At 39.5% G+C, this 21,523-nt stretch overlaps 1 protein-coding gene across 11 annotated transcripts in view; it reads left to right on the top strand.

The window, feature by feature from the left end:
* The window catches only part of MON2 (MON2 homolog, regulator of endosome-to-Golgi trafficking), a 121,117-nt gene that overhangs the window by 4,538 nt on the left and 95,056 nt on the right, over positions 1–21,523 (top strand). For all 11 annotated transcript variants that reach the window (XR_011327823.1, XR_011327824.1, XM_069802282.1 and 8 more), the window contains exons 2-4: positions 11,461–11,524; positions 15,924–16,051; positions 16,908–17,039. Coding sequence is in view for 9 of the 11 variants with exons in the window: in XM_069802282.1 (XP_069658383.1) it covers positions 11,461–11,524; positions 15,924–16,051; positions 16,908–17,039 (324 nt within the window). In the remaining 2 variants the exon portion in view is untranslated. The remainder of the gene's footprint in view (positions 1–11,460; positions 11,525–15,923; positions 16,052–16,907; positions 17,040–21,523) is intronic.

Genomic DNA, 21,523 nt, shown 5'->3' on the forward strand with positions numbered 1-21,523 from the left:
AATGGATTGCAGGTATGTTTTGGGACGTTTGCTGCTGCGGTGATTTGGAATAGTAGGGCTGGAAAAGCAATAGTGTTCAACTTCCCTCAACCTGGAAGAGCAGCACAGTTTTAGCTTTGAATACTTTGTTCTGTTGAAGTGCTCTCTTGAGACTCCTGAAAGATAGCTTTTGGTAACCTCTCTGTACTGTTTCTTTTCCAGATCTTTGTTTGAAATAGCAGCATTGCTTTTGTTTAACTATTTATTGATTTGTGTATGCCTTTGGCACGCAGACATATTTTTGAAACTGTATTGTAAATTAATTTGCTGTATCTAGGAAAAAAGAATAGAATCCAATTTTGCAATGTTATTTTCCTTCTTTTATAAGTAACTCTACTTGCAGGCAAGTAGCCTACAAAATTCTTGGGTGAAAGTTAAAGAATCCAGATTTGAGTGACTTCTGGATACAGCAAACTTTAAATTATTTAATTACAGTAAAAGTGATGTGGGCTAGCTGAGCCAAGAGATAGGATTTGCCCCTTCTGAGGGGCTATCTGTTGTGTTCTGCGAACACAGGTTTTATTCATGCATTTCTTCCTTTGGAGTCCGCTCTTGTCTGCACTGAGTGACATACATGACGGTTTCATTGTCTGGGTTAAATCATTCTCGTTTTGGAATGATATGCTGATCCAGAACGTATCTTAGGGCTAATGCCGAGAAATTAGTTGGCGAGCTTGTCCTTTTAGGGAACCTCTCTGATGTCATTGGGTAGCTGTATGAAACTAAATATGAGGATGTATTGCAGAATTTAACATATGTTAAAAAGATACAGATGAGTTAATTGGGTTTATATTGTCGAAGTGATCATTAAGATTCCTAATGCAACTGGAAGAGTTAAAATATGCGTGAATATTAGCTGTTTGTTCTGTAACAGTAACAGTATTTCAGCAAATCCGTTGAATGTAGTGCAGTACACAAATCAGAGAAGGCTAAGAAAGAAAACAACCTGTTGAAATGCCTTATGATTTGGGCGTTTGAGTCTTGTGTATCTTGCTGTAGTACTAGCATTGTAGAGCTTCAGACAGCTCTGCGTTCGTGCTACTCTGGTGGTAAAAAGGTGAGCCAAATGGACCTGCCAAAGAACAAACCTTTGTACATAGACCATTTTCTGTAGGAGTAACCAAGTTTTGGGGTTTCCTGCTTTATTTTTCTGAATAAAATGCATTAAATAATTCTGACACTGTAACCTACAGGGAACTTAACCTACACTGAACTTTCCAGGTTGGTTAATTTTCAGGTCTTCGCAGCATTAGTTCAGAAGGATGCAAATACTGTGGGGTTTTTTGTTTGCTTTAATGGGTATTAACGTAACTAATATTTTAACGGTTCTTTTGAAATAGAGAAAGTATGTTCTGTAAAATGCATATTGGCATGATTAGGCAGCTTGCACTCAAGCATGTGTTTTGTGCATGTGACTGGAGATTATTCTGTAGCATTCTTTAGTTGCCAGGCTGTAGCTGAGCTGGTAACTTGAAACAGGTGATCCCTACTATTTCCTACAGTTCCTTTTATAATTCCTGATCTTTTCCAGTTGCTGTGTCTGGCTTCATGTTTGGAATCCATTAATTTTACAGTGTTTTTTATTCAATATTGATCTGTGTACAGCAGTATTTTTTCAAAATTATGTTTTTAAAAGTGTACTGTTATGTTTCTAGGGGACTGTCATCTATACAAATGTGTTCTAAGTGTCAAGATATATTATTCATGTCATCATCTTAGTCTTTGGGTAAGAAATGTCACATTCAGAAATGATGCATATCACGTACATAGACCCGATTTCTCCATCATGTAATGCCTTGCAATTTAATGAATAAAAAAAATGACAAAACTTTTCTGTACCTCAGTCTATCTGTAAACTTTTCAAGTTAGACTTCAGTGCAGATTAAGGTGCCTAACTTCGGGTATCTAAGCTCCCTTCATTGATAGTGCAGGCTCGGTTTGTTAAGGAAATACTGTCAATAGAGCCAAATAGCTATTCAGAGGATCTTGTAGCCAGGGGATTGATTCACTCTGTTACATACACATTGGGTATCTTTGTCACTTGAGATGCATTAATGAGTCTTCCTTGTCTTCCAGCAGCTGGTCCAGAAGAGCATGGGCCTTCTGCTGTCTGCAGGCAGTTGTCTCGGGTACGGAGGTCTAACCTTAGACCTCTGTATTGAGCCCCTACTAGCAGGTCAGCTGAATTGGCTTAAGGAGAGGCTTTAAGAATTAAGGAGCATTCAGTAGAGACTAAATCTCTACTCTGACAGGAGTCTAAATATTTAAATTTGTGCATCCTAATCTCTGATTGAATCCCCATCTGCCTCCTATGGCTTCCTGAAGATTATACAGGAAACCTGTAGCAGAAGTTGGAAATTCTTGGTGACTCCAGTTCTCAGCTAGTGCCCAAACTATTGACTGTTGTTTTGTTTTACCAGGCGCTAGACAAACAGGCATCGCTGTCTCTGACTGGGTGATCCTGAGTATAGTATTTGTGGCAAAGCCTCAGGAGTTTCCTGGTCCCATCTGTTCTGATCAATAAGCTGAAGGAGAAATTAGTTTGAACTTCAAGTGTAAATCTCCTAAAGCTCTGAAACAGGGTTTTGGTGGTGGTGTTTGTTGGTTTTTTTGTTTTTGTTTTTAATGTAGAATGATGATTGTTGTGACAAAAGTATGTCATGAAAATTCAAGTGCTCTATTTCAGTGATTTATAATCAGTTGTGTTGTACTTGACAGATCACTCAGAAATCCACTAATGGTAGACATGGGCTCTCTCAAGATATCCATACACTACATGTATATATATTAAAAAATACTATGTATTAATATAATATAGTGTGTGTATATATATATATAACTTATATATAATATAATGCAACATACAGGGTACATCCTGATTCTATCTGACTAGGGATGAGAAGTGTAACTTAAGAATTTGTTGCTAATTAGCTATGTTTCTTCTGTATCAAGTCTTGGTTAGCTTTTTTCTTTGTTTACATCATTGCTGCTCAGTAATGAGTTGTTTTATGTTTTTCATTCTGATTTGTTCTGTTCATTTATATGTGACAGTTTTTCCAGCTGAGGTGTAATATTTTGATTGTCAAATGAGAACTGATATTAAATTTTTGCATTGCATTCTCTTTACCTCCACCTTCATGTCAAGTGAGTTACATCCAGAGACAACAGCTCTGAAGCAATTTAGGTAGCATTGGCACCTCTCCTGGCATTATTGACGATTAACATTCAGGATTCTGAATTGGCTGCTGATACTGCACACTGACAATTTCAGAAGATTAATGGAACAGAGGAGTAGTCGCTCCTGTCAAGTGAAAGAGCACTTTTAATATGAGGGCAACTAATATAGTGGCACTAAAGCTGGAAATGGACAAGGTTGTGTGTTTTTAAAAAAATACCCCAAACCAAAAACTGCACTATCATAAATCTTGATTTCGTGGAGAAAGTGTATAATAGGATCAGTTAATACTTTCATTTTTTCTCAAAGCATTGGAGCTCTGGTAATTGAGAATGGCACCATCCTTGAGTAGAGTCAAGTCTAGCAGGAATTAGAGTTTGGTATCTTCAACTGTTGTTGTGCCTGTTGTTGGGATCAGAAATGCATACTATTTATGTCCTTCATTGAGCACAAGTAGATCATGACATAGAGTAAACCACAGCAATTTTGCTTCTGTCTCAGGTAAACTGAACAGCTGAAGAAACTAGTTTGTATATGAACAGAGACTGATGGTCTGTTTGCAATTTCTTGTCTTTATATGCTAAATGAATGCAATACAAACAAACCCAGCAAATATATTAATTTATTGATTTAAAAAAAAAAAGGTAATCGGGCTGTTCAACAATTAATATAAATTACCCATTCCAAACTTAAAAAATTGGAAAACTGTAGCTGGTTTTGCCTTGAAGGTTTTGTGGTAGTGAAAGTGGTTCACCAAAATTCAGTTTTCAATTTATAGGAAAATTAATACTATTTTACCATGATTGCTAAGATTCTGTGGAATAAAAATCACAGTGAGAAACTTGTGCAGGAATTGTAGAATATGAAGTGTTTTGAAAGGAGCATTATTGCTTTCAGTGTTCCCTGCTTTCTTTCTTTACTTGTACATATATCCAGGATGGAGCACGCATCTGAACAGTGATTGCAAACTGCTTTCTTCACCACAGCCTCCCTTTAGGAAGCCATGAACATTAACAAGCCCTCCCCTTAGTCTTGTCTTCTTCAGGCTGAACAAGTGCAGCTCTTGTAGCATCTCCTTATCTATTGTTCTCCATCCCTCAGCTGTCTTGGTAGACCTCCAGTGAACTTGCTCCATCCTCTCAATGTCTGTCTTCCACTGGGGAGGCTAAAACTGGTCGTACTACTCCAGCAGCAGTCCCACAAGAGCTAAAGAGGGAAGAACTCCCTTCCCTCAACCTGCTGCTTGTGTTCTTGCTAATACAGCCCAGCACTCAGTTGGCCACCTTTGTTGCAAGGGCTCACTGCTGGCTCTTGGTTCCCCTTTGATGTCCACCAGGACCCTGGGTCATTTGCTGCAAAGCCAGCCCCCAGCCTGTACTGGTGCATGGGGCTGGACTTTTCATTGCCCTTTGTTGAACTTGATGAGGTTTGTACCAGCCCCTTTCTCAGCCTGTCTGGGTTCCTCTGAATACACCCCTCCCACCCCCAGAATCTTGAATAGTACCCTGAATTTTATATTTGTCTGCAGACTCTATGCCTTTATCCAGGCTGCTAATAAAGATGTGAGATGATATTAGCCCCAGTATACATCCCTGAGGAGCACAGCTAATAACTGGTTACCAGCTGGACTTTGTACCATTTGTAATGACCCTTTCAGCCAATCTTCCACACACTTAACTGTCCACTTATCCATATCTCACCAATTTGACTATAAGGATACAATTGGAGATGGCATCAAAGGCTTTGCTATAGTCAAGGTATAAAGCATGTAATGCTCTCCCTATACCCACACTGCTTATCATCTCATTGTAGAAGGCAGTCAGGTCGGTGAGGCTCATGCTAAATTTGTGTTGGCTATTCCTAATCATCATCTTGTCCTGCATGTGCCTAGAAAAGGCTTTCAGGAGGATTTGTTCCGTAACCTTCCCAGGGAGTGCTGTGAAGCTGTCAGGGCCTGCAGTGCCCTGAAAGCTCTTCCCCGCCCTCCCTGGAGATTTGTGTGGTGCTTACCTCTCCCCAGTCATCATTAGTCTTCCCCAGTCACCGTGACCCTGATAAAGGGTGTCCTTTCGAGGACACTGGCCCTTGGGTGCATGGGCTTGTATGTGTCCAGTTGACTTAAGTACTTGGTTCAGGTACTCCCTGCCTGTGTCTGCCTTTATGGCGGGTGATCCTCCATTCCCAGAGACTCTGCCAAGTAGTGTGTGAGCAAGCTCTGTTCCAAATACATTAAATCATTCAACATAATAAATCCCAGTGAGTGCACAGTGCTCTCAGATCAGAACTGACATTTCACCAGTTTAAATCACAGGTAGAATGAACATATATAAAAGAGAAGGGTCTGAGTAGGGATTGTACTCCTGGGGAGGAAGATAAAAATACAGAGGGCAAGTACAGTGCTTTTTCACACAAATGTGGTATACTCGAGTGCTTTCATGAGGTTGATTTAGTGTGGAGCTTTTTGTGAGTGTGTCCTTTTCCAAATAATAGTTTAGCAGTACAGTAATGGTCTAGAATGTGCTTTTGCAAAGCAAGCCAGAATAACAATGAAGTGAAACTGTACTTTAGACAGGAGGATCTCTTATCTAAACTATTGGATATAGGGTTCGCATTCCAGTTGGAAAGGCAGAAAATGTTGGATAGAAAAAAAATAGCTGTTTTTATTTCATGTAATAGATGTGGAAGTGACCATAGATGACATATATTACTCTCATCCAATCTTAGTAAAAGGTTGGCAAACAATGTAATGTAAATACCAACACAGACCATCATTCCTGAAAGCATTGATGAGTGCTTTTCTTTTTAGAAGAGAGAAATCAAAAGCTTATGTTGTAAGAGCTGCAAACCTTACAGCAATTTTGGTATCTCTGGAGATAGCTATTTGCTCTTGAACATACAATCAAAACACAAGTGGTCATTCAAAGTACTAGCAGTGGAAATTCTTTATTTTATTAAATTTTGGTAACAATAATATCGCATTTAGAAGTTCATACAGAAATATATTTAATGTTAAGTCAAGCCGTAGTAGAAATTAGCACGTCTGGTTGTTACATTAAATATCTTTATGTGTATATATAATTTTTGGTTTAAAAAAAAAAAAAAGATACTGACTTCTGGTCCCAATTGTGAGGTACCACTTTCTTTGAAGATCAGCAAGTTGATCCTTTAAAAAACCCCCTTTTTAAAAACCCTTTTTTGAAACTTTTAAAAAATTGTTGATACGGCAGACAGTGGGTGGTTTTTTCACTTTCTGAAAAGGCTCACTGTTAAGAGAGAGATTCAAGATTAGAATTTTGTGTCATCTTTCCCTTATGAGAAGTTGTTAACTGTGTTATTTTTCAATGAAAGAAGGGTAGGTCTTTCTCGTTTACGCCAGAGTAAGGCCAAATCCATAGGGATTACTGTGGAGCAACTGATGTGCTCTCGGATCACATGCCAGCTGACCCCTCTGGTACCTTGCTTGCCCGTCCTTATGCATTGCAATAGATGTCCATGATGTCTTTGCCTGTGAGAAGTAAACAGCTAAATAATTATACAGTTATGTGTTCAAGCATACCCCATGCCATTATTCCTTGTGGCCATTCTTGGGCTGCTGGGTAACATTATTACGATCATGGACTTAGCTATAGTGGTATCTTTTGGTAACGTAGACTGTGTGCTGCAGCTGGGTTTGAGAGCTTCCACAGTGTCCCTGGAAGACAAATTTGAGGAACTGCTGCCTTTCAGATGCACTTATCGCTCTGATGCTGATATGGGTGACTTGCCTTTACATCATCCTGAACAGTACCTTATAGAATTGCATACCCCAGTTATCCTAATACCTCCATATGCTATTTATGAGTTATAGACCTTCAAATATGTGCACAGAGACTGTAATGTGGAGAAATTTAGCTCTTGAATGTTACCTGGATGTTGGAAAATGTTGATTCTGCTTGGGGATGGGTTAAGTCTTTGCTTGCTGAGTGCCTGAGCAGAAATTGCTCGTCTCTGTTACCTCGTTGGTGCTTTTTGCCCTGTGCAAGGAGGAGCGGGGGAGGAGGGGATGCCCCCGCAGCCCGCGGGGAGGCGGCAGGCTGTCCCCCCCAGCCCGTGGAGGGGAGCGGGGGAGCGGATGTCCCCCAAAATGGCGGCGGCTCCCGCGCTGGAGCAGTCTGTGACGGAAGGACTGCACCCTGCCTGTGGAAGGGACCCGCGCTGGAGGAGTCTGTGAGGAACTGCAGCCCGCGGGAAGGACCCACGCTGGAGAAGTTGGGGAAGGGCTGTCTCCCGCGGGAGGGACGGACCCCACGGCGGAGCAGGGGCCGAGCGCGGAGTCCTCCTCCCCCTGAGGAGGAAGGAGCGGCAGAGACAAGGGGTGAGGAGCCGACCCCAGCCCCCGTCCCCGTCCCCTGCTCCCCTGCGCCGCCGGGGGGAGGAGGTGGAGAGAACGGGGAGCGGAGTTGAGGCGGGAGGGCTCCCCGGGGGGAAGCTGTTTTTTTAAGATTTAGGTTTACTTCCCATTGTCCTGTTTTGCTTTGATTGGTAGTAAACTAGACTGATCTTGTTCTTTCCCCAAGTTGAGTCTGTCTTTGGCCCATGACCGTAAGTGGGGAGTGATCCCTCCCTGTCCTTGTCTCTACCCACGAACTTTTCTTTATATTTTCTCCTCCCCATCCCACCAGGGGGGGAGGAGTGAGCGAGTGGCCTCATGGTCCACAGCTGGGCTTAAAGCATGACAGCACCTAATGACGGGAAGGCTGAAGTTCTTCCCTATTTGAACTGAGGACTGAGAAATCCATGAGTAGGGGAAGAGTTTTGGATCTGAGAAACTCTTGAAGCTGGGTTTGAAAGTCGCTGTGAATTTCCACATCCTGGTCTCTCTTGTGCAGAGAGCCTGTCTCTAAGGTAGCTTTGGGGTGAGGTGCTTGGCAAGCTGTGAATGTTGTTGTCGGACCGCACCTTGGGAGAGGACCTCTGAGGCCAGGAGGTAGGTATTATGCACAAGCTTTTCAGTCTACTTGGAACTGCACTATGTGTATCTTGAGTTTTTTGTACATAAATTCTCCATTTGCCTTACTTTGATTTCTGTGAAGGGTGATTTCCATGTAATCGGCAAATACTTGGTAAGTTCCAAAGAAGCAGAAGGATGATGGGGCAAGTGCTTGAGCCCCAAGGGTCCTGTTGAATTTTGCTGTGAGATTATTGGCTGTTTAATTAAAACCAAATCAAAGTGCCAGAAGAAATTGACTTGAATATCACTGAGACTTTCTGTTCTTCATCAATATTTCCCCTCCCCAGACTGGGTGCTGTAGTTGCTTCAGCAGGAACATGAGCAAAACTCAGTAATGACAAGTGTGTGTTTGAGACATTTTATTTCACAGTTATTAAAGTAGCAGAATAGGAAATCTAATTGACTGAAGGTTTCAGGTACACTTGAGCTTTGTGATGTTGCAGGAATTATGTGTATATGTTTCTTTTTAAAATTAAAGAGATAACTGACTGACTCATTAGACTACTATTAACTGTGGTGCTAATGGAAATTGATAATGTTACTTTTAAAAGTGGTGACTGCTTTAAAAACATGGTGCTTTATATTTGTGTGAAAGTAAGTTATCATATTTGCACCCATAAATATGCAGTATGATGCTGGCCATCTCCTTGGTTAGTGGTTTTTTTATAAGATCCTTTTCTAATGGGGCAGTATCCTGGAGAGTGCTGCAGTAATTGATATAAAATTGTAAACTCAAAATCTATTAATGTCTCTTTTAATTTGCCAAGTTAAATTGATGCAGTCCCAATGTACTTTTATATTGATGTATACAGAATAGCCAGATAACTGCTTATAGTCTCATTTTTTCTACTTGTTATTTGTGATCAACTGAGGTAATTTTTTGTAAATGTTAATACGTGGTCTTTTTTACATATCTAATGGAGGGGTTTTTTTTGTAGGATGTGTGCAGTGTAATTAGTTTTTAACTGTAAACATTTTGAATTGAGATTCTAAATAGAAATCATAGCATAATGCAGATAATCACAGAACTTCCTATGTTTCGTGGAGAGAAACTTATATTGAGAGTGGTAGTAAAAAGTCTAGTAGCTGTTGTTTTATTTTACCTTAGTGTTTAAAAAATATATGCTATTTTATGTAAAGTTAGCATGGAAACAACTAACTGGGAGACATTATGTTGGAAATATTTTTTTCCTTCTTCATGCAGAGTGCACAGTGTTTGCGAATGTCACACGTGTGGGCAAGCTCTAGTATTTCTTTGATTCAGAGAGAGTTTGTCACTCCTGGCAAGAAAAAAATCGATTGCTAGTAGGTGTGATGAGGTTTAGTTTGAAGATAATTGGAGTTGGACTGTGACAAATCCTTCATTTTAATTAATAGGAACAATTTGTTGTGACAAGACACCCCTAATTAGCTGACAATTTATAACTGAAGAAGAACCGGGATTGACTTAAAAGTTTAGACACTTCAACACATTAAGTTAATGTAATTAAAATAAATGAGAACTGAATTTGGCACTCCTAATTTTAATTATGCAAGAGATACATTTGCATGTCACTTTGTGCTTATTTGAGCATGTTGTATGTTAGTTCAGGCACTGTGGATATTATTCTGTCTATGTTTTTAAAGTAGAAACACTCTGTTCAGCAAAGCTTAAATAATTCTCCAGAATTTCACAAACGTCTTAGATGATCTTAAGGCAGTGTTTAGTCTTTCTATGTTGTTTTGGGAAAAAGAAAAAAAAAAAAGTTGAAAATTTCAGTTCCACATTTCTAATTTAGCTAATTTGAGAAATATGTATATGAACTTTTAATTAAAATATTTGATTATGAATTTATGCAGTCATCTTAACCTGACTTTCTGGGAAGTCTTGTTGGAGTAGTGTTTTGATGGAGGGGGAATATTACTACTTGGTAGAACTTCATGTACTGTTGCTTTCATATTTCTGCTGCCACACCTTGTCTGCTTCTCTATTTTATATAGTAATGGCACACTTCTTTAGATAGTAGTTACAGAGGAAAAATGGAAATGTTTAGTGTAGGAAGTACACAGAAATATGCAGCTGAAATAAAGGGGGAAGTGTACTTTCGGATTTGGCAGAACAGTATTTTCCAGCAATTTGCGTCCTATTGTTTGGGAAAACCTGTTGCATTTACTTTGGTGCACAGGGTATTGAACATGATTTCTGTAGTTGTTTCCAGAGGTTTACAGTGCATTAATGGAATTAAAAAATGGAAAGGCACCATTTGCAATGCATTTTTTGTGTTTTGTACACAAAACTTGTCGGAAATCATAATTGAAGTGCAAAGCCTCGATGTTACGTTTTCGTTCTGGCTTGATGTCATGAGAGAACATGACTTTAGTGATTTATGCTGGGAAGTCTTTACGGAGAATTGAAGAGAGAGTTGCTGTTCCCTCGCAGCGGTACGTGATCTCCCTGGTGGGCTGCTCAGCTCGGCAGCGCCTGGTTGTCGTCCAGCCAGTCCGTGCACACGCGTCCCCCAACCTGCAGCTCTGCAGCCCCCGGTCCTGCTGAGGTGTGCGTGGAGGAGAGGAGGATGCTGTTGGGCTGTCGGGTCAGACTTGTGGGGAAAGGGGAGGAACTGTTGCTGTGGATTGTATGGCGTGTCAGGAAGAACAGAGAGCGTCATTAGGAAGGCTTCTTCATGGTACTGCCCCGGGATAAATTGTGTAGGGCATTCAGGATACAAAAATCCATGGGAAAATGGGTTTCATTCTGAGACTGGTTGCTAGTGAAAGTGTTAGCTTTCGAATGCAAAGTACTGCTACCTGACTGGAAGAACAATAATAATATTCAAGTGTCGTGTAAATGTTAAGTATTAAGCATTGATGTAATTACTGATGTTCTCAGTTTCTTCAGCATTTCAACCCCATGAATGTGAGAGATTATATATCATGGTAATTGTTTCACAGTTTGAAACTGTACAGAGACTATATAACAATTTTTTTGTTTACTAGTGATTCTAATTTGCATTCGTAGGACTGGAAAGTAATACAGTGAGAATTGTGATTTCTAAAAATTCTGAACCATAGAATATACTCCTTCCTGTGGAATTCTGGAAAGGAATTCCAGAAGCTACAAACATTTCAATTCTGCATTAGCTCTGCTTCCTGAAAACACTACAAAACCATTTTTGTTCTGAGGCTGTACATTTTCATTTATCTTAAATTTTCTTATTTCTTTCCAGATATTGATGTATGAAATAGCATCTAAACTACTTATTTTCTTCTCTTCCAGGCAGCTGAATCAGGAATAATAAAAGTGAAAACTATAGCTGCACGGAACACTGATATTTTGGCAGGTAATGATTTGCAATGCAATGGGAAAAATAAACTTGGTTACAGATCAAAATGTTAAAAAGATGTCTTGGATACATGTAATAATCCTACATGTCTTTTGGTGTGTGCTATTCCAGTGATGCTTTACTTTTGGGCACCTAGCAAAAAATCCAGTAGCATAAGAATTTTTTAATACTACTAGTGTTTCATGTGAGTACTATACTGATGCTGAGGAAGGTCTCCGTTTTCAGTTGTGGCTCTACAAAAGTAATCATCCACTTAGAAAAATAGCATGAAATACTTAGACTCCAAATTCTCGATGTTTTATTCTCTGTGTTCACCACAGCTGTTGTTGAGTGCTGTGTGTGGAGTTCGGCAGTATGATCCTCATCTGTGTGTTTAGTATGAGAGTCTATCTAGCCTATGGAGACTTGTACCTGGCAGGCAAAAATCCATCTTAATCTGAGACAAGGTCATTCAATTTAAGATGTACCGTTGCCTTGAGGGAGTTGCAGCTTTGTAAATGCTTAAAACAGTATCTCTGACTTTCTTCAGCTTTGTTAAATGGCATGTAAATTGATGGCTTCTTGCCAGTTGCTGGTAAAGCCTTTGGGCCAGCTTTGAATGTCCCTGTATTAATATTTGAGTGTCTATCCCAGCTGTAGTCAAAATCCTTAAAATGCTGAATTATTTGAAAGATCCAAATGAAATAGATTTAAAGCTATTTCTTGTTTTGAGGTATGTAAATCAGATATTGGTAAGGAGGCACTTTCTAGAATTATTTGAAGTAGCAGTCCCACCCCTCAATATTTCACTTTAATGCCTCTCTTTTATTTGTTTATTTTCTTTGTTTTTACTGCTGTCATGAATGCTGACATAAGTGGGAAAACTATGCCAGGTAATGTCAGCTATATCAAAATACACAAATGAACAAGAGAAATCTCTAGTTAGCCATTTGGGAAGCTGTCAACATTCTTTGGTGTATTACCGTGTAAAGAACTTTATATTTTAGAAAGCTAGTTTGTAATCCTGTGAAATTCTTTGTTTTTTAATCTTCATTTCAAAGTGAAGAGATGTGAAAGATCATTGATTTTTGGCATGGATAGGGAGTCTTTACTTTAACCTTTTTGAGGGAACACTTTCTGGTAGTTGGTCAAATTTTATAAGTACTTTTCCTTTGGAAGGTTTAAACCAGAATGTAGCTAGTATTTATTTCATTAATCAAAAAACCCGTGGAGATCTGTTGTTACGAGGTTTGGCAAACCAGCAGGTCCTAAAAGTTACTTGGATTTGTTAATCTTTGCTAATAGGATAATAACTTTTTTCCCCAGTAAGAAAGAAACTGTGGAACAGAAGGGAACATATGCTTTGCCTGCACATTATACTAACATTCCACAGTTTCAGTGCAATGCCACTAAACAGTCCCAGTTCTTTATGGACTCTTGTATTTTTTGAGGTATCAGTTGTAACCTATCTTGTAGTTAAGTTAATGTCAAGATCTCTGTTGTCTCCTATCTGCTATTCAAAATTTTTTTGGAGGAAGATAGTATGTATACTTTAGTAATAATAAAGCTGCAAAAGGCTACTGTAATTGTGAAATCTAGTGAAGTAGATACTTTTTTTGACTGCTGGATCATTTAGGAACACCTACTAGACATTCTAGTAATCCAAATAAATATTTTGATCAGGATATGATTTTTCTTTATATTTTGATATAAACTGTCATTTCACTAATATAGATGACAACAGCCATATCAGATTGTTTTGAGTGAGCTGATGTGATGCTTTCTTGAAGCATTACACTGTGTAGGATTATAATTTTTAGGAAAATAGATGCAATCTTAAAATCTATTAAAATCTTAAAAATATTTTTTTTGTCTGGTGAGATGTGTTTAACGTGCCAGAACTCTGAGGTCATTGATGGAACTTCTTTCTTTCTCTTGGAAAAGTTAAGTTGAGCAGTTTCAAAGTCTTCATTCTTGGCAGTCTGTATGTGCCTGTATAATTTATTTATGAGGATTTGAGTAATTCCAAAAGAGAAGTCAGCTTGTGCTTTATATTACAGGAGATAGATGTGAGAAATTACTTCCACGTGGCTCTAGGATGTGCAATTCATACTTTTGTTTTAGAAGTGATTTTAAAAAAATTATAATTATAATCTTGTTGATGGAATGAAGGAGTAAGTTTTACTTTCCCAAAACTTCTTTTTTGATGTGGTTCATTATGATAAATTTCTTTTTTTAATATATTCTTACATAATTTTGGTAGCAAAATGGAAGCAGGCCTGGATATAAGAAAATTTTCATGTATTTTAAGACTGAAGCTGATATAATGATCGGTACCAAACCAGATCTATGAAACACTGATTTTTCACCTTCATAAAGGAAAAATCCTTGTATAGATCCTGTTGTGAGATTATTGTTTTGAATGGGTTATAGGAAAAACACTGTAAAAGTCTTAAATTTTTCTTTGTCTTGTTATTTATTAACTCTCGTGCCATTTTTGGCATTCAGAACTTCATCATGAATCTTATGTTAAGTATAAATGTTTTTTGGTATCTTTTTAAAAATTTTGCTTTCTTCTTTCTGCTTGATGGTTAAAATTTAGTGGCAATTCAGAATTCTATATGAGTGAAGAAGCATTTGTGCCCATGTTAGAGTGGGCTCCCTAGGCTCTATTGGCCATGTGTTGTAGGTGTTCATAGACTATAAAGGCAGCTTAGACATCAAGCTCACATGTAGACACTTGCAATTAGGTGCCTGAATTACATGTCTTAATTGGGAACAGATTTCCATTTTTTATGAAGTAGCCACTGTTTTGTTTTTAATTTGAAAATCATGGAGTGTTTCATAAGAGAAAGGTATTGGTGGATATGGTTTATACTGTATATTTTAAAAGCAGGTTTATTTGCTTCATAGTTAAAAAACCTGTTGAAATCAAGGCAGATTGTTAAACAGGCAGTGAACCTATGTATTCATTCACATTTATGCTGACAGTTTAACTGTTTTTTATAAGGCATTGAGTGTGAGGTCAGCCTCTGTCAACTGGACAATAGAGCCTGTACTGGCTCTGAAGAGGCTGACAAAACTATGGACTGTATATGTGTTAATATCACCCTATAAGAACTATTACCTAAGAGAAAGTAGGCACCTACAATTTATACTAGCCTATTCTTTTCATAGACACTTATTAGTCATATTAGTTAGTGCTTCAGCTGAAAAATATCACTAAAATATATTTTTGTAGTTTTTACTTTGATGTTTCATTTTTTTTTTCCAGATCAGTTGTAGTGATACTTAGTAATAAACCCTATTGTGAGCCAAACTTCAAATTGCTCAATAGAAAAAAAAAAAAAAAAATCATGTTTGCATGTTTGTGTGAGAATGTATTTGTTGTTTGTTTGTGGTAAGATCTGTGCTCTAAAAATGTGTGTGAAACTTTTTCATGAACACATTTCTCTTATTACACACAGACTAAAACATAGTGTATGACATTCAGTATAAGAACACACATTGAACTTTCAACTGTGAGGAAATTTTTAGTGTCCAAAATGGTGATGACTGGCTAAATGGCTAAAATCTTAAAAGTTTGCATGAATCAACAACCACGCCTGCAAACAGAAAAGCATTCATCGGTCAGAGTCATGCTTTCCTTTCATCTTTCAAAAATATTTTCTTTTTTAATTTTATGAAGTTTATCTCAGATTTCTAGAATTTTATGGGGAAAAACTTTTTAAATGCCAGTGTGGAATGTTGTATTCATTGTGAAGTTTTTTCTCCTCAAAAGAAAAAAAAAAAAGAAAAAAAAAGAGACATTCATGAAACTTGTGTTTTTTCCTGACAAAGATTCATTTTAAGAAGCTGCCCTTTCTCACTAAAACACTGGTTGAAAAATTCACAGCCAGGTGTACATACCCAGGACACAAACAGTCCAGTCTTTCTCCTCCTGTTTTGTCAGTGCCATTTTGCTGTTCCCCTTTGTGCCGTGTACTTTGGTGTGTCTCTCTGTGCCACACTTTGTGTTGCTTTTGAATTCGGTGCGGAGGTGAGGCAGAGCAGGAGGAGGCAGCTACCAGCCAGAGACTGGTCACTGCTGCAGGGCCAGAGAAAGCTCTGGGGTGGGCAGAACCTGACAGCATCTTACTAACCTGATGGACTCTAGGTGGACGTTTTGGATTTGGAAAGTCACTTGAGCATGTAAGGGAGAAGGTGTGTGGGATTTGAGCCTCAGCCAGGGTAATTGTGGAAGTGAGCTGTGGCAGCCCAGCGTCTGTCTTCACTTGGCTTTTCCCTGTGGTGCAAGAGTAAATCCCAAATTTCCAAGACTGGAGATTTCTTTTTGTTAATAGGTATGATTAACAAATTTTGCATTGTACTCTTCAAAGTATTAAACACTGACTGCTTCCATATCTCTTTTTGAAAGCATTGAAAGAGAACAGCTCAGAGGTAGTTCAGCCTTTTCTAATGGGTTGTGGAACAAAGGAACCAAAGATCACTCAGCTGTGTCTAGCAGCCATACAGAGGCTTATGTCCCATGAAGTTGTTTCAGAGGTAAGATCAATCTTTATATAAATACGTAAATATTTCAGTGTGAGAAATACGGGCCTCAAAATGAAGGTGAATGGGGTTTTTTTTGAGGCTGTTTGTATTATAATGAACAGAGTCTGCAAAATATTTTACTCCTGTCTGTTTTTAAAAAAAATGTAATTTAAACAAAAACCTTTTTGACCATAAAAAAAGAAAAAAGAGGTGAGGAAACACTACTAACTTCTAGAAGGAAATTCATGAAAATTCAAACCAGCTCATTTAGTTTGCATTCTTAGCTGCAGGAACAGAACATGTAATGGTCTTTGATAAATGTAATTCTTAAAGTTGCATCCACAAAATTTACTCTGTGTGATAAGGTTATGTATTACAGTTTTGTTACATTTTACTTTTAAAAATAAGATGAAATGGATGCACATTTCCTGCAACTGCAAATGTCATGATATATTATGGTACTGCATATATGGTGTGTTAAGAAGCTGGTGAAAATAATACTGTTAAAATATACCTTCAACTGTGCTTGCATAATGTAAAATTACACTGTTTTTTTTCTCATATGAATTAATTTTGAGGGTAAAATGTCTTTGTACTGTCTCTTCTATATTTCCAAGTAGAAAATGAAATATGCACTTTAATTTGGACTACACATTAAGAGATTTCTGCTGTCAGTTCTTTAAAAACATTTTGGGAAGCTTGTGACAATGAAATTGGCTTTATGTTCTCAATGTAGTCCTATGATATAGCCAAACAGGCAAATTCCATTACGATATGCGTTTATGAGAGTGCTAATCTTACATGTGTACACATGATATACCACTATGTAAACATCTTTATTGTTGGCAAAAAAATTATTTCTTTGTAGGCTGCAGCAGGAAACATTATTAATATGCTTTGGCAACTGATGGAAAATAGTCTTGAAGAACTTAAATTGCTCCAGACAGTTCTTGTACTTTTAACAACCAATACAGTTGTGCATGATGAAGCACTGTCCAAGGTAAGAATTTGTTAGTGCCAACTGTAGTACTTACAATATCCAAAAGGAAAAACGGGGAGAAATTTTACATATGAAGCATTTGGAAATAATGGAAGAGGAGGGGGCTTTCTTGATTCTGTTGTGTCCCTATTGTCTTTATATCTAGACTCTGAAAACTGGATTTCTTTTAGCTTCCTTTTCAATCTGTTTTTTTAATTTCTCCACAATAATAAATTTTTGACTTAATGGAAGCTTTAAATAAAAACACTGGGCTAATGCCTGTCCTTCTCATCTGTCCTATGTATGTTTTCGAACTGAAATCAGAGCACATAGCGCAGTGTAAGCTTTCACTAATAAAGCAAATATTAGAAGAAGCTGCCTGCCACCCTTCCTTAAATCTCTTTTGGAAGCAGTCCAGTTATTGCTCTTTCAGTCAGAACTGAAATAACTTTCTTGCATAATTTTAAATATGTACCATTTTGGATATTATGTTTCAACTAAGACAAAAAATAAGGATTCCGATCCATTTTAATCTTAAATTACTAGATACTTCTCTTTGAAGGAGCAACATTGTTTACCCATCTGTGAATTGTGAAGTTCTGTTTAAAATAGGTTCCTCTTCTAGACTACGTTTTATAATTTTTTCCTCTTTAACTTAAGAAAGATTTTTTTCGGTTTTAAACAAATCGTTCTAAATTGCTGTCTTTATTATGCTCTGCCTTCAGCGTATTGGTTTAATATCAGAGCAACATTTTTTTTGAGAGAGAGAGAGGGACAGAGAGGGAATAGAATTGAAGAGTATTTTTGAAGGCATTTTGTTATGGTGGAAGGTTTTCAGTTTTTCTTTGCTTCTGGTTTTAATGAAATAAGTTCCTAGCTGATTAAATGTGTGGATATTAAAATCATTATTAATCTACTTAACCAAGGGAAGGAAAAACACGAAAGGAAAAAAAAGCTAAGTTACAAGGGTCTGCTGAAGGCAAGAAGATAATGGAAAATTTATAAAACCTATAAATGGCAGTATAGAAACTTGCTAAGGATTGAATGGTTTGTCAGTAGGTTCTTTATTTACTCGAGTAGTCAAATTATGTCAAAGACTCTTCAACACTACCTTGTTTCTTTTGTTCCAAATAACGCTCATTTTCCAAATGAGATGCTATGTTCTTGGGCAGAAGCATGAATCCAGGCTCTAGAAGGAGACAGTTGCTGTTTAAGTCCACCATACCTTTCCCTTACGCATATCACATATCTGCTTCTCATCACTTCCCGTATTTATTCTTCTTCCCCTGCCTCCATATACTCCCCCCCCCCCCCCCCCCCCCCCCCCCCTAATTCTTAGGTTCTTGGTATCTACATCCTATTTCACTTACCTTATTTGTGTGTGTCTTCCAAACACATTTTTTCAACATCCTTTATTTGGTCATCTCTCTAACATCTAGGAACTTTCTCCTTTTGGACACCAACCAACCAGAAGAGCATGTGGGTGCAGCAGTGTCAAATAAGTAGGGAAGGTCTTTCCCAGCACATCTTTCTTTTGTCTTGTGACCTGATCCAGAAGCATGCTCACATAATACAATTACCGGAGAATCTAATTGCTGTACATCTAACAATTTCCTTAGTGCATGTTAAAATCTAGTACATTTAGAAATGTATAGTCAAATTTGGCCAGGCTGTGACAGGGTTAGGAAAAAAAACATTCCTGACAGAGCAATATCCTGTAAAATTTCTTGGTGTTGTCCAAGGCCTGGAATTACCAGAGTTTCTCAGTTCACCAAATATAAGCATTACTTGGCATGGGTAAAATGGTGCAATGGTTTGTTTGTCATTCCCCCTCCAAGGTCCTTTCAAGAAATATTTGAAAGTTGTTTTTTTTTTTCCATGCTGAAAAGTTCTTAGAGAAAATCAGTTTGAGCCAGACATATATTGCATGTTCATGTTTCAGCTTGACTGATGTAAATTAAGAAAATTACTGGCAAACCATCTTGAAAAACCCCTTGATACAGGGACTGCCGTTAGATTATTTGAGTTGCTGAGACAGGCAGCTCCAGTGCCGGCAGGATCTGCAGCGGAGTGCTCCAGTGCAATGCACAGGGGGTTCCCCGAACTGGGGGAACCTGAAAGGGAGCCAAGATCGGTGCCGGGAGCCTGCAGCTCGCGCCACGGAGGCTGTTGGGACCTGGGCAGGGCCAGGAGCAGTGACAGGCAAGCCCCCCAGCCACGTATGAAAGAAGTCCTTGGGGAGCGCTAGCCAACAGGACCTGGCACAGCAGTTTGCGTGGAAGGGCGTGCAGGAAGGGTGCTGAAGCTCTGCCAGCTCGACCAGGAAGCCATGGTATCCACCTGGCAGAAAGCCATGACCTCTCTAAGCTTTGCAGCCACCGCGACTGATGCAGCTGCCCAGACAGAGCTCTGGTAGGAACACGCTGCCAGCCAGGTGTCGGGCTGCGGGCCGTGCCCTGCTCTTACGCCAGGACAGGACGGTGAGCAGAGCTGTGGGAGGTGCGCCCGGGGAGAGGAACTCCTCTGCTTAGTGACAGAGCTCTGGGAGGAGGTGAGTAGGTTGAGGAGTATCAGGGAGTGCGAGAGAGAGAGAGACTACTGGAACTGCACCCTACCTTCCCTGAGACAGGCCCAACAGGCAGACAGGACGCGTGATACAGAGGATTCCGTATCCTCTCCCTGCCTGGCTGAACACAGTGACTTAAGGTATAGGGTGCAAGGGCAAAAAATTCCTGCCTGGTGCAGCAGGCATGTCTCCTCTCTGACTACCCCACCTTCCCAGGTGCCCTTGCATAATAGGTATGAGGCTCTGCAAGTGGAATCAAACAATAATCACAGAATATCTCAAGTTGGAAGGGACCCATAAGGATCATCGAGTCCAACTCCCTGCTCCTTGCAGGACTACCTAAAACTAAACCATGTTGACTAAAAGCGTCCAGATTCTCCTTGAACTCTGACAGGCTTGGTGCCATGACCACTTCCCTGGGGAGCCTGTTGCCATGACCAACCACCCTCTCAGTGAAGAAATTTACTTCTGTTTTAACTTCTCCTGCTTCACTGTTGTTATTGTTAATACGCTGTCGGAGCCTAGAATGGACAGTAGGTGCTGAGCTGGCATACAGCCATCGCAGTTCAAACATGTGATGAGATTGCTGGCTTCTTTAAGGAAAGGGGTCACAAACTGGTGAAAGCAGAGGTCCCCCAGTTGAACTGGGGTTCATCAATATCAGGAGACCATTGCTGCCCACAGGGATTTTCTAGAGCAATGAGGGCAGATTGGGAACTTCTCAGGACTGGAGCTGGGCAATAATGAGGACAATGGTTCATCTAGCTTGGAGGTGTCACTGAGGTTAAGTCGGACCTACGCCCTGCATCAAAACTGCTTCCATAAAGAAAAAAAGACTGGTCATTGTCATAGAAGACTCCCTTCTGAAGGGAACAGAAGGCCCAATATCCAGACCAGACCCACTTCTTAGGGAAGTCTGCTGCCTCCCTGGGGCTCAGGTTAAAGATGTGAAGAGAAGGCTTCCTATTCTGGTATGGCCCTCAGATTATTATCCATTATTGATTTTTCAGATAGGCAGCAATGAAGTTGCAGCAACAAGTCTGAGGGCAATCAAGAGAGACTTCAGGGCCTTGGGATGACTGGATAAGAGATCAGGAGGACAAGTGGTGTTCTCCTCTATCCTTCCAGTTGCAGGAAATGATGAGGGAAGAAACAGGAAGAGCCAGCAGATCAGTACCTACCTCCAAGCCTGGTGTCACTGGCAGAATTTTCTGGTTTTTTGATCATGGCTTGGTTTACATGACACCAGCCCTACTGGCAACAGACAGGGTACACCTGTCTCAAAGGGGGAAAAGGATCTTTGCACAGGAGTTAGCAGGGCTCACTGAAAGAGCTTTAAACTGGATTTGAAGGGGGAAAGGGATAAAACCAGACTCACTCACTAGAGAGAAGTGTGGGGGCAGCATGCCAGTGTTCGAGGGATGGTATGCTAGCAAGGTCCTTTGGTCTGCCATCTCAGTGGAGGTAGGTGATGGAGATCCATGTGGCAGCAAAGATGCAAGGGTTATTGGTGTGTTGGAAACCACGAAAGCGCCTGAGAACAGTCACGTAGGAAGTAGGGCTTATTCCTCCAAAAAGGTGGCGCAATCAGTAGCCCAGCTGAAGTTCATCTACACCAATGCACACGGCATGGGCAACAAACAGGAGGAGCTGAAAGCCATTGTGCAGCAGGAAAACTATGATATAGTTGCCATAATGGAAACACGGTAGGATGACTCACACAACTGGAGTGCTGCAATGGCTGGCTATAAACTCTTCAGAAGGGATAAGCAAGGAAGAAGAGGTGGTGGGGTAGCCCTGTATGTTAGGGAGTGTTTTTATTGTCTAGAGCTTAACGATGGTGACAATAGAGTTGAGTGTTTATGGGTAAGAATCAGGGAGAAGGCCAACAAGGCAGTTATCATGGTGGAAGTCTGTTATAGACCACCCAACCAGGATG

Source organism: Haliaeetus albicilla, chromosome 14, assembly GCF_947461875.1.
Source record: "Haliaeetus albicilla chromosome 14, bHalAlb1.1, whole genome shotgun sequence".
NCBI classification, from domain to species: Eukaryota; Metazoa; Chordata; class Aves; order Accipitriformes; family Accipitridae; genus Haliaeetus; species Haliaeetus albicilla.